This window comes from Bombus bifarius, unplaced genomic scaffold (genome assembly GCF_011952205.1).
Source record: "Bombus bifarius isolate JDL3187 unplaced genomic scaffold, Bbif_JDL3187 scf7180000007978, whole genome shotgun sequence".
Taxonomy (NCBI): domain Eukaryota; kingdom Metazoa; phylum Arthropoda; class Insecta; order Hymenoptera; family Apidae; genus Bombus; species Bombus bifarius.
Genome location: NW_022884363.1, coordinates 3242149 through 3254978, shown reverse-complemented (window position 1 = coordinate 3254978; position 12830 = coordinate 3242149). Strand labels below are relative to the sequence as shown.

The window sequence follows — 12830 nt, the reverse complement described above, 5'->3', positions numbered from 1 at the left end:
GCTTCGACGACAAACGAGCCTTCGGCCCACTATGCCGCGGCCAAAATTCGCTTGGCATCGCGACAGTAAACACGTGCCATTGAGACGACCATGTTATGCGAACGCATCGAAACGACCCGACAGTCGCAAGCGCGATCATTCCGCGTCGTCTATCCCTTCGTTCGTGCGAGAGCTCCGCGGTTTTTAAAAACTACGATCGGCCGTAAAGACAGAACGAACGAATCGAGTGATTCGATAAAAGTGTACGACGAACGATGAACGACTCTGGACCGTGAGATGAATTTAAGCAGATTACAAGGATTTGGCTTGACCGACTTTACCACGATGATAATTTGTCGTTTGAACTTATCGGTCGAACGTTCTTGATTTCCATCACTTGCAACATCGTGACTTCGAGTCTCTCCTGTGCTCGGTGATTTTCTCGTAAATAGGATGCTGCTACACGTAAACGGAATTTTCCGACAGTTGTCAAAGTGTGCACCAAGAAACGTATCTATCGCAATATGTGTGTCGTCACGAGTGACCGTGACATTAATTTGCGAAACAAGACGACCACACAAATTTCAAAAGTAGCCAGATGCGATGGCGCCTCGGTCGTAGGCCGCTCAAGCTGATCTCGTTGTGTAATAGTGTCATAAATAAAAGGACCCCGTTATTACGCTATTATTAGTATCAGGTGACAGTGGATAGTTTTGTTCGGTAAGAGATCGCGACGATACCGTAAATGATCACGAACATGCTCGTCGACGGTGACTCGCGAGAAGGAGAATTCGCTCGTCGTTGACTGACTGATTAATTTGCGAACCAAGTTCTGTATATTGTTCGCAAACGCGTTCGGGAACGATAGAACGGTGTAAGGGGAGTTGGTGGTGGGTCGTAAACTTATTTACCGCAATCGTAGTATCGACCGCGAGCCGTAGATACGGTGCTCTATGTTATAAATGGACTTTGCGCACGTGTACATTTTTTTCCTGGCCTCGGCTGTTTACTCGAACGTGGCAACAACCGCACAAACGGATTGTTGTTTGTTTCCCGATTAAGAACGACATAACAGATTGTTACGCGAGCACTATCTTTCCTTGCTTGCGGATTTATATGTATGTATATAAAGGAACGTACGATACACGCAGGACGATTAGGCGTTCGATAAACGATATATTTTCGTCTAAAAGTGATATTAACGGATGTTCGTGGTCGAGTATCGGTATTGGTTCTTTCTTTTCGCATCCAACAGCGACGATAAGCGAGATAACACGCGGTGGAATGTTATAATTTCAGCGGTCTAACGATGCTCTTACCGGGATACCAAGTACCGGGCGCTTGCAACTCGTGTCGCGGTTAAACGTCGTCGATCGTTCTACTGTTATCCCGAATGTAAAGAAGCGAATCGGTTGCAACAAACCAAGTATGTATTTGCTGTGTACTGTTGGAGGTAACCTCGTTCTCCGCCGGCCCAGATAAAGACGGTCTCGCTTCGGGAATCGAAATACGGTCAGACGATTTGCAGACGTTATACGTATATTTCTGGCGTGGTTGTTCCCTGCTCGTTTACGTGCACCTTATCGGTGGATCGCGTGGCCCAAGTGCGAGCTCTCCGCTTCGGGGATTAATTAAGAATCGTGATTTCTGAAATTCCATAACTATAATCGGCGCCCTCGTCGACAGGTCGAGCGAAACATTGCCTGATGAATGAGGTTCGAAGATCGACCGACTCCCAGCCACCAATGATTCACGCAGCCTACGCGATTTACTATATTGCTGTAAGTGAACAGGCCGTCGTAAACAGCCGATAAACGGTACAAATACTTTTTTATTTATTGCCAGACGGCCATGCCTCGCATTATCGGTCACCGCGATACATTGCTCTCTCTTTCTCTCTCTCTCTCTCTTCCTCTCTGGCTGCCGCGGCACTTCGCTCGTGGTCGATTCGCTTTATTCGCATTGTTCTCTGCCATATTTCCCCGCTGCTCTCTTTTTCTAATTGCATTTCTTCCGCACGTCCACTATCCGGTTTCTCCTCGATTAATCCCCACCCTTGTTTTTTCCATTCATGCGATCGCGACGAGACGTTGTCTCGATCTCGCCTCCAGTAGGAAAATTACCGTGCAGCACGCGTGCACCCGTCTATTGACTTTTGTTCCTGCGTTTGCGACGACCATTTACGAGCGGAGGCCCTTTACGGGCAAGAGGATCGTTCTGCTATGCATTGCTTTCGTGGATCGTTGCATCTCAGTTATTATTTTGCAGCCGAACTATGTACTACTTTTCGACGCGAAAGAATTCTATCGTTGCGGCAGTACATACTCGTATATCGTATATCGGCGCAGCTTCGACCCCAAAATCGTTATTGCATGTTGTCGCGTCTTATCGAAGAGTTAAGTAATCCAATTCGATAAATACTGAGCACGAAAATTGATAAATGCGATTTTTGACTGAAAGAATGTGGAACGCGTTTGGAGAGGTGATTGGTCCGATTTCTAAATTAATGTCACCGGTGTAAGCACGACCTATCCGGTCGCGCGAGTAGCACGCGTTCAAAAGACAGAGCGCGCACGAAGGTGTTGTTAGCTCTAATCTGGTCGCGTACTCTCGCTCTCTTTCTTCTCTGGACCGCCGGCATCGTTTTTTCCATTCTTTTTCTTCCGCTACCTGCACCTCCACCCCCTCCTCCTGAAACCGTTCGCGTACGATGTAATCGATAAAACGTCATTCGGTGGACTTTATCGATATACCTTCGTAACGCACTATCGAGTGCAGGCTGGCGATTTCGCTCGAATTCCCAACTAATTAGTCACGTAAGCGCTAGATCCTGCAATCGGCGATCGGGTTGGAATTCACCGATCAGATCTGACGCGATTGCGCTCACGCGCCACGAACGTCGATCCGTGTCGGACCAGGGTCTGTTCTCTGCTCGCCACGCGATCGTTCGCTGATAACAACGAGACGAATACCGTTCGGTTGTGCGTGGCTGAAAACGCGCCAGGCGAGAAACCGATTAATCGAGGTTCACGCCGCGCGCCCGTTCAGGCGTTCGTCGACAACCGAACGAACGGCCGAACCTATGAAATTGAAATTTCGCTAACCGGCCATTCTCGCGTGTATACCTTGTCAGAACTCGAGGCTCCATATTAGCAGGGGAAATTACAAGGCTTCACTACACACGGCCGGAACTGGCGCGAGGCAACATTGTGTGGCCTTATTAAGAGTGAGATCGCCAGCAAAATAAATAGGGGAATTTGCATCTCATTCCACGGCAGATTCGTGGAAATTAGAGTAATTTCAAGCGTCCTGGCTATCGTAACGACCGTCTGGACGGCTGTTAATAATAGCTATTTAATGTCACCTCTCTCTTTCTTTCTCACGTTGGTGCGAGCTCTTCATCGGAACGATGAAATTTTTCTACCGGCAACTAGTACTTCGTATCCCACCCGCTATCAATTATAATTGCTCGGCGGATCGCGAGCAACTTTGTTTCGCCTTCTTCCCTTCATCCCTCTTTTTTTTATCCAGTTAATGCCTCGTTGCATCTTTTTACACCGCACCTTCCTTCTTCCTTTCTTTTACCAACGATAAATAACCGACGGTGTTTCTCAACGGAATCTTTATAGATTTCTCCAAAAAGTCACCTTTTAGTCTCGAAATGTTGCCGGCTTAGCCTTAGCCAAAGGACGGACCGATTATCTCGATGCTTTCCTGTTGCAGCCCACAACGATTGAAATCATTGTTTTATTGGCGACGCCGGTGGCGCTCCTTTATTTGCGCCACGTCCGTAAGGCTCGTGCATTCATTAATTAGTCGACCATTTATTTTGCCGAACCTGACTGTTTTTCTTGCCCGCGTCGTCCTGCGTTCGATCCAACAAAGGCGAGGTGGGCAAGCTCGCTATCATTTCACCGCTTATTATTATGACACGCGCGTCGAATGACGCGACACCGTGCACCTTACTCGTCCTCCGACCGATCTCAATATTACGTTTTAAGAAAGCCGCGCAGCGTCGTGCCGCGATCATTTCTTAGCGATTGGTTCGCAAGTGATTCGCATAACGATCGCCTGTATGATAAACCATTAATCACCCACGCGTTGCATAGCATGCACGAGTGTCTAATCTATTCTGTTTGTCTAAGACAAAGAAGCGCGTTTACTATTCTTTGAACTCTATCGTCGAGTATGTACACAAAATACGATTCAATGTAACCACCTTTAAAATGATCGCGTAAAATAGAAGTCTCCAATTAATATCAGCTTGGCGTATGAAACCTGTTACATTCAGGTAGAATGAAAAATAACCTTTCAGTTTGAAAAAGCGCATTGGATTTCAGCCCCATGTTCAGAACATGAGATAGCGAATCAATCTTTCTACGAGGCTAGTACATATAAAGTTTCTCTCGCTAGAAACAGATAGGACAAGGAACAACGTCCATTCTTCGACGATTAGTCAGTCACTCGCGGGTTCGTGGCTGATTTTCCAGCAATTTTCTGCCACCGATATTAACATCGGTCGCGCAAAATTGTACTAGATGATGCACCATGTCCATACAGGCTTTCACATCGAAGCGCACCGACATTCTACCAGGAACACTAAACTTTACCTGCAATTTCTATCTTGCAACTATTATCTACCATTATCGACTATCACCGAACATGTGAAAAAAATGACGCATTACATAATCGTTACAGTTCAGTTGTTAGATTTCAAAACACGGTAAGATCGAAAAAAAAAAAATTTGTTTTCCGTGCTTTGCTGAAGAGTGTTGTTGTAATAACGATACAAAGGTAATGTCGTACCTCGGTTTCATATTTGCTTCAAAGAGCACAGAAACGCTTTTTTAATATTCCCATGGAAATGACGGCGTTCAACGGGAAATTAGAACGATCAAAGGATAAATTTTCTTTGCCGGATATCGATGCAAATTTTCTGCATTATATAGACAAGGCCGCACGTGTCGCAACTGTTCCAATTACATTTATATGTTTGCACAATTGTGTCTCTTTATTGCTTTATACGCACCGCCTGCACGTAGGGGAGCGATGATAAGTACATATAAGCATTTATATTAACTGTTAAAATATTATACAACCTTGTTGTGCTTTGATTGCCGCGATTCGCAGTGCAATCCTCGAGAGTTAAATTCCACTAATCACTGTCTTACGATTTTTCTTCAATTCTACGCTAGTGGTGGTATCTAAAACAATGACAACCGCTTGTCAAGTTTCTGTTCAATTTCTGCAATGAATTTCTTTCGATGGAGCGTAGGTTTCGAGGACCAGGATATAGATAGATGCGGGGAAGCCGTGCCTGTTATTTCGGAAGCTAGGTCGGTTTGGCGAGAAGCAAAACGATACCGAGGACTCGATCGAGCAAACAATGATTCGACTATTCCGAACGGCGTGTATATTTCAGTATTCGGCGGCCTTCGCCTGAGCTACCAGGCCTCGACAAAGAGAAAGGGAGCAGGAGAGGGGAAAAAAGGGGAACAAGGATTTGTTTTCATTGACATACCAGAGCGGAGCTCGGCTCGTTTCGCAAAAATCTATTTTCGCGCGCTAATTATGTAGCAACGGTAACACGTCACGAGGCTTCTCTGCCGTCTCTCTCTCCGCCATGTTGTATTTTGCCTTCTGTGTGCCGCCAGTTGGTCGGCGGCGGATGATTATTTGCACTGCGACGAGGCACTGGAACAAACGATCACGATAATAGCGTTCCAAGTTCGATGACTGCATGACATATTAAGCGGAAACCTCCTATCCGGATAAAAAATTTTTCTTTTTCCAGTCATTTCGCGAGATGATCGAGTGCACGAGACGCGCGATCACGCTTGCGCTTTCCATCCGCGTTTTCCTTGTTTACTTAAGTCATGTTCGGTCTCGATGACTCTTCCGTATTCCAAGATCGGCCGATCAAATCTTTCCACGCCTTGCATCGCAAGACTTTGATCGGTGTCTAACGCACGCCGTTATACATATGTACATATTTACTTCGAACAAGTTGGCGCGATTACGAAACGCTTCGAAGTGAAATTTTCGAAAGAGAGCGGATAACGTACGTCGCGATCCGTGATTCAAGGCAAACTGATCGCGATTCCTTTGAAATCAATATTCAAGGTAGGCAGGTGGATGACTCAAAATGGAAGAGGAGTAAATCGGTCCGAAATCCGGCTGATCAAAATATGTATATGCATCTAGCCGCGGATGACTAGACGCTGACTCTTGCTGCGACGATATAACAACAGGCAATTATTCATTTAAAGAAACGATAATGTCCGCTGATTCGCGGAAGAGTCAACAACTGCGAAACCATTCCTGGTATGCTGGACTTTGTCGTTGCGTTGCATTCCATTTTGTGTGCAAGAAGATTCGCCGCGGGGCAAGTAAACAAGATATTAGCGGTTGAACGTCGGGCAACAATATATGTTTATTATTAAATGGACTAGACAGTAATATTAATCGGTATAGCAGAGACAGCCTGTCGTCAAATATCGCTCGACCAGGCATTTACGAGCAACAGGGACGATTCCGTAGTTCGACTGCACGAACAAATGAACCGAGATTTGCAAAATGAACGACCATTGTCATCGGTGCGCGGAACCATTCGTCATGGCTTCGAATTAAACAAGTGGCGTTGAACGAAGCACGAAAATGTTTAACCTCGCCAACGCTGATAACTCTATGCTTAAATTGATAATCTCGTGTCCTCTCTTGCATGTTTTTCTTTTTCTCGTATGTTGTCATCTGACATAACAGCAAACATGAAAATAGAAGTGCAACTGTTTCTTAAAACCTCGATAAATATAGTTGCAGCTCTGATTTCCTATAAAATGACACTGTCAATTTGATAACTACCTTTATCGTTCGAGAGGCGTCACGATTTTCCGTCGTGCGGCGCCGCGGAGCAACCATTACACAATTCCATTGTACGTACAATATTTGTTATGCGATTTGTAGATACACGTATACGTATAGGTAGGGCCGCACACAACGAAAAATAACGTGGTTGATGTACTGCATTCTTGAGATTACGCGTGAACTACTTTTCGAGAGAATGTGTTGCGATAAAATTTTTATCGGTCTGTTGCGTGCCCGATTGTATCGAGCGTGCCGTGATTAGGTTATCACGCGGTGTTTTCAAAACTGCCAACAAACGATAGACCAATAATCAACAAACGTGATAGGGAAAATACCGAAAGCTTGTTTCTTCACAGAGTAAACTGTATCAATATCTTCGGAATGTGTTCGACCACATGACCACCTTTACACGTACAGGTAATCGAAGAAAAATGGGAGAAAGAGACGAAGATGTGGAAAACTCGACAGGTAACTCGAAATTGACGTCGAACGGATACTAATGGTTAGAGAATGGTCGAGTTAGCGAAAAACGCGTAACTCATTCTTTCACATTCGAGACGAAATGAATAAACGTAAAGGAGGCTTTAAAAGGATAAGCGTTTAAGCAGCTATGGAAGAGGGAATGCTAAGTGGCAGGGTAAAGAAGAATACTAAGAACTAAGGAAAGCATTCGTCGGGATACTCGCGGAGAACCGACCGGATGCAACGCCAGAATGGGAGTGCAAGCCACCGCGCGCACAAGAGTCCGTTACTCGCATCGGGTATTTCCCAGAACGCGACTATAAACAAACAAACACACCAAGAGAGAGAGACAGGGCACTGTGCGCGTGTGATCCATGCCCTCCCTTCCAAGGCAACAGCACCGACGCGACGAGCCAGAAGTTCGACGGGGTTGGGAGGGGGATGAGAATACTGGCGCCGTCGGTTGAGTAACCCCACCAATATCGTCGCGCATGCGCACTCCACGGGATTCCCCAGCCGTCCCCTACTACCGGTCATCTATCCGAGTCCCCACCACGGCGCCTCTTTTTCTCTTCTCCTTAGGCGGTGGTCAAATTCGCACGTAAAGTCGTTGTGAACGTTTGACTATGATGACAAACTATCCGCAGTGTTTACTGTCGATAGTGCACTAATCTTAGAGAAGAATCGAATTTATCCGTTATCGAGAAACTCGTTCGTTGCATGGTCCCATTATCTTTTTAATGCAAAAGAAAATAGACGCCTCGGGGTAATCGTATGCCAGGAATGCGTAATGACTCTGTCTCGAGCTGCTTTCTTCGACGCAATGCTTTGTGTTGTCAAATACTTAACATTCTAACGTTCCCTGCACCGATTCTATTCGTTCAAGCATACGCTCATAAATCGTCGCAGCGATATCGCAGCGGTATCGAAACGTTTGTCTCCAATTTCACGTAGCATTTGTCGTTTCGATTCGAAATGCCACGCGACAGAAATTCTTTTCAAATATTCCCTTTGCGTCGTGCCACTATCGACAAACTCGCTTCTCCAAAGGACTAGTCCTCTCGAGCAGGTAGACGAATCTTTGAGATTTCGAAAATATCTCCCCGAAGGTATTTAACGGAACCACGACAGAAGAAAATGATATTATCCCTGCGTCCGCTGTCTTCTGTTTTTCGTTCCACGGTGTTGTGAAAAAAAAGAAAAAAACGATCATACCAGTGGGACAAGAAAAGAAGAGAAAGACTGAAGGTGTCTCGATGCTTTCATTGCAATTTTCGCACTTGACCGCAGGGGTAAGCGTGCTTTACGATCCGCGGTAAGATTACCATCAATGCTGGAGGTGGACGGATCGCTACCCCTCGATCTCCCCTCCATCATTCCCGGATGCGGGTTTGGTGTTCGGGTGGTGGAAAAACGCATGGTGGGGCTTGATCGAGTTGGGGGGAGGCTTGCCGCCAACGAGTGGTCAATGGTGGGGGGAAAGCGCGGGTTAGCAGCCGGGACACGCCAGGCGTAGAATTCAGTAAGCGAACGGCTCTCAACGGCCACGAACGTGTTTTTCGTTCTTCGGTTCCCGCGCATGCATATATATGTATGTATATATGTACCCGAGACTGATTCGAAAGAAACATAATCGAGACGCTGTCTAAAATTCGCATCATAACTGTAACGAACAGTCGCGACACATACCCGGTTTTACGAGAGTTCACTAGCAAAAACAGTTCTTTGGTTTCTTCAATTTTCCATTCTTCAATTTTATTTCCGCAACTGTGGCTTTAACAATTCAAACTGGATTCCAACAAGCAGTACGTGTCGCGATTACATCGCGGCTACCGGAGGCTTAAAAAATTATTCAAGGTAAGAAGAAAACACACCCCTACGACAATCCCGTAAACCGAGAGCGCGCGCGCTAGATAAGGAAGAAAAATAACGAACCAGTCCGCGAAAGGTGTGATCGAGTGTGACGCCGCGCGGCAACTCCCGTCCAAGTGCCTGTTCTTGCGGAAACAGAGGGAAACTCTAGGAACGTTTGTTCCTGTTTACAAATCGTTTGATCAGATCCTCGCGAAGTGTCGCTTAGGGAATTATTCGTCGTGACAATGGGCTAGCGCGTTTCAGCCAATCGCGTCTCAACGAAACTCGATTGTTTATCGTTCGTGGAAATCCGCCGAAATGTTCGACCTGCTCCGCGAACAAAGCAAGCCTAGAATCATTCTATTCTTCCGTTCAGTCAAATATCTGAGAATCGTCCGAAGCAACGTTCCCACGGATCGCGATACTATTCCCGACAAGGAGAGTGTGGTAACTTTGTACTCAAAAGGCGCGTCTTCTCAGTGACCGGTAATTATTTCGTTGCTGCAATCGGATAATTTTCATCTTTCTTTCATGCTCGACTCGGCTGATCACGGTTGTTCGATCCTTGATTTTTTTCCTTGGCGGGAAAATTCACGGAGTTAATCTCGCGTCAAAATGTCAAAGCGTCCCGTAGGTCGCTAGAATTCTCTCTCTCGCGCGATTTCGAAAGAAGACGACGCGTCGTCGGAATTTCTTAAAATTCCTCGAACTGAAAAATGATGATCGAAGCGGGGAGATTTTTCGATAAGATTTTGGTCACCTCTGAAACGGAAAAGAACAGTGTATGCAGATTTGGTGTGTCGAAAAAGAGGCGATAGAAAGAGGAGGTTAACACACTGCCTCGAAGCATGAATAATTTACGTTCGCTCGAATTTTAAATAAATTTGCCCGAAGCTCTCGGTTCCAAAACAGGCGATGTAATCACGACGCGGTTCGAAAGTTGTTTACGTTCACTGTCGAACGCAACTTTATACGAATTCTCTATAGAAATAGTGCTCTCTCTGTCCGTGTCAGCCAAGGAATAATATTCCCGCTTTAGATAGATTCCCACTTTTGATACTTGGTCGCGATCCAGTGAAAGAATTCAGTGACACGTCTATTTACCAGCTACAAAATATGTATATCGCCGTTCCAAACAGTCGCGAACACGGAAACAATTGCTTTTGTGGCTAAGAACGCAAACGAGCGGTCCATACGAATACTCGTTATATCGGCGGAAATATAAGTCTGGAATTACCTTGATGTTAAAAAAAAATTTTGATTCGCGATTTATATTCGTATATAAGAAAAAAAAAACAATTGGAATGTGAAAACAAACGAAAAACAAGGAGAAACTTATATCGGTTCCATTGTATGTATTTTGGCGTGCGTCAAAATACTGCATCGCGCAGATAATAACGCGTATCCGTCGTATTTCGGCAATGGGAATAAATCGTTGGGAATGCTGGAAAGCATCGAAGTGGTGAGAATCGGTCTCGAGATCGAGCCGTTATAGCTTGGTACACGTGAACTCGGTGTGATCGCAAAATTCCACTACACTCGAGCGCGGACGAAGAGAGCGAGAGAGGGATCATTCGTAGTGTTGATCGGGGTTCGCGACCGAAAAAACATGTTTGGATCGACCGCGTGTTTATACGATAGGATGTGAAAGCAAACAATTTTGTGGCAGTGTTGGTCACGACGTAGCTCGATCTTTGTCGATGGTACGCGCTTATCTCTCTACGGTATTCGAACAGAAGAAATAAAAAGCTGGAACGATCGCGCGTTAATGATACGCAGGATGCTTTTCAAATATACGTTATGTCGAATGCTCTTCGAATCGCTACGATGTAACGTCCGTAGACGTCGATACGTGTAAATATTCGCGCGCAAGATTGATTTCCCTCGGTAGCATCCGTGTCGTAATTTCGATTAGCTGTACGTTGTCCTAGCTCCGGAGCAATTCGACAGACGGTGTTTACGATTTCACGATATCCCTTCGTAAGCTTGTGCAATATGTAGTAACATTTTTTTCGCGTGACACTCGTAAACAATCCCAGAATAGTATATCATGCTCTTCCGCTAAATGAATTTTATAAAGGCAAATCGTTTTCTTTTACGATAAAAGATTCGCTTGCACCTTGTTGCACGCTAACGGCATTGCTTTTGTGAATGTGCTTTTCCTTTATAGGCAGATGTTTTAAAGCAAGATGACAATAACGGTAATACAAAGATTAGAAACGTTATTGTTACATCCTCTGCCTTGCAACAAAGTCGGAATACAATGTTCGAGAACGACTGTTGCTTTTTTGTTCGATGTTGATTTCCTTCTCTATCGAGACAAGTGCTTCGAGCACAAACGCATCTTGAAGCTTTAAGAGCAGTATTCTGTGTAGCTGTATTAGCGCTTTAAGATCGAGTGAACTCGTGCGAGTAAACGAAGATCAGGTGCACAGGGAGTCGATACAAAGGACACTCTCTTATAGGGCATTAATTTTCTTGGTTGAGAAATCGAGTTTGCTGGAGAGTCGACGCCGTTTCTCGCGGGACCCTTTTATTAGTCTCTCTCGAAGAGGCAGCTCGGGCCGTAGCGTGTTCCAATTTAGTCGCACAGCCCGTGCGCGACACGTTTCTCAGCGTCTGCGAATGCAAAACATCTCATTCACGGGCAAAAGTGCTGGCCGCCTGCGCCAATAGGCGTAGTCCCTTCTGGTAGCCGGCAAAAAGCCCGATGCGACAGGGTGGGGTTACACCGATCATTGCTCTCCATCTCTTTCTGCCACCCCTTGTGCTCGTCTTTCTGGCTTCGTCTAGTCTCTGTACACCAAAGGAAAGGAGAAAAGAGAGGAAAGTGTCGCGTACCATCGGCAGAGGGCAGCACTCGGCAGGCTGCATGAAAAACATAACCTCGTGAACCTAGAGCGAGAGAGGCGGAGAACGGTGTGGAACGTTATAAGGCGCGCGGACAGAGAATGCGCTTGTCCGCGAGAGAAGGAGACGAGACGAGCAAGGCTAAAATTAGAATGTCCGTTGGAATGCTGCTGGGTTGTGTGTACAGGGTGATTCAGCAATCGCGGGAGGATAGAGAGGAGCACACGCGCGAAAGAACGAGAGGGTGAAGAGTTTAACGGACGCTCGCGCCAACTTATTCGTTTTTAGAAGATCGATTACGAATTACAATCGGTTTGGCTTTCATTTTCCGGCAAATTTCCCCGCGATGTAGCTCCGTCGATTCCTTTTTTCGTTTTCTATCACGACGAGGTCATACATCTCGAGCTGTGTGACGCGTTCTCTGCATTCTCTTTTCAAACGGAAACAGACCGCGTCCTCGAGGTCCGTTTCAGACAAGGCAGGGACGTGACGCAAAAGTGTCGCAGGGTCATCGACGAATCGAAATATCACGCCGTCGCGAAAAAGGTCCAACGAGATTGAGCGTGCGCTCGCACATACATTTATCTTACGCGAGAGCGGTTTATTTTAAACGAGGCGCGCTCTCTCTGATATTCTCAAACGGTATATATCTATATGATCTAAGCAAATTGCGAGGTCGTCTAGTGGAAGTTAGTCGGTATATCGATTATCCGAATCCCCTCTGCTCGAGACTTCTCTCCTTGATATCTAGCGATCGACGCTGCTCTCTATCCTGCGGTATCGGTCGGTGGTTATCCCCTTTGCTCGGTGTACAGAGAGAG

The 12830-nt window shown here is 45.9% G+C and overlaps 1 protein-coding gene across 9 annotated transcripts in view; it reads left to right on the top strand.

Annotated features, from left to right (window-relative positions):
- LOC117204525 (3-phosphoinositide-dependent protein kinase 1) overlaps positions 1 to 12830 on the top strand; it is a 407721-nt gene that overhangs the window by 387048 nt on the left and 7843 nt on the right. Inside the window, exon 1 of one of the 9 annotated variants that reach the window (XM_033442022.1) lies at positions 1616 to 1760. The exons of 7 other annotated variants lie outside the window; for them this stretch is intronic. In XM_033442022.1, coding sequence (XP_033297913.1) covers positions 1686 to 1760 — 75 coding nt within the window. In that variant the 5' untranslated portion in view covers positions 1616 to 1685. Of the gene's footprint in view, positions 1 to 1615; positions 1761 to 8515; positions 9163 to 12830 lie in introns of those variants that run through there. One more of the 9 variants, XM_033442025.1, reaches the window with a different exon arrangement.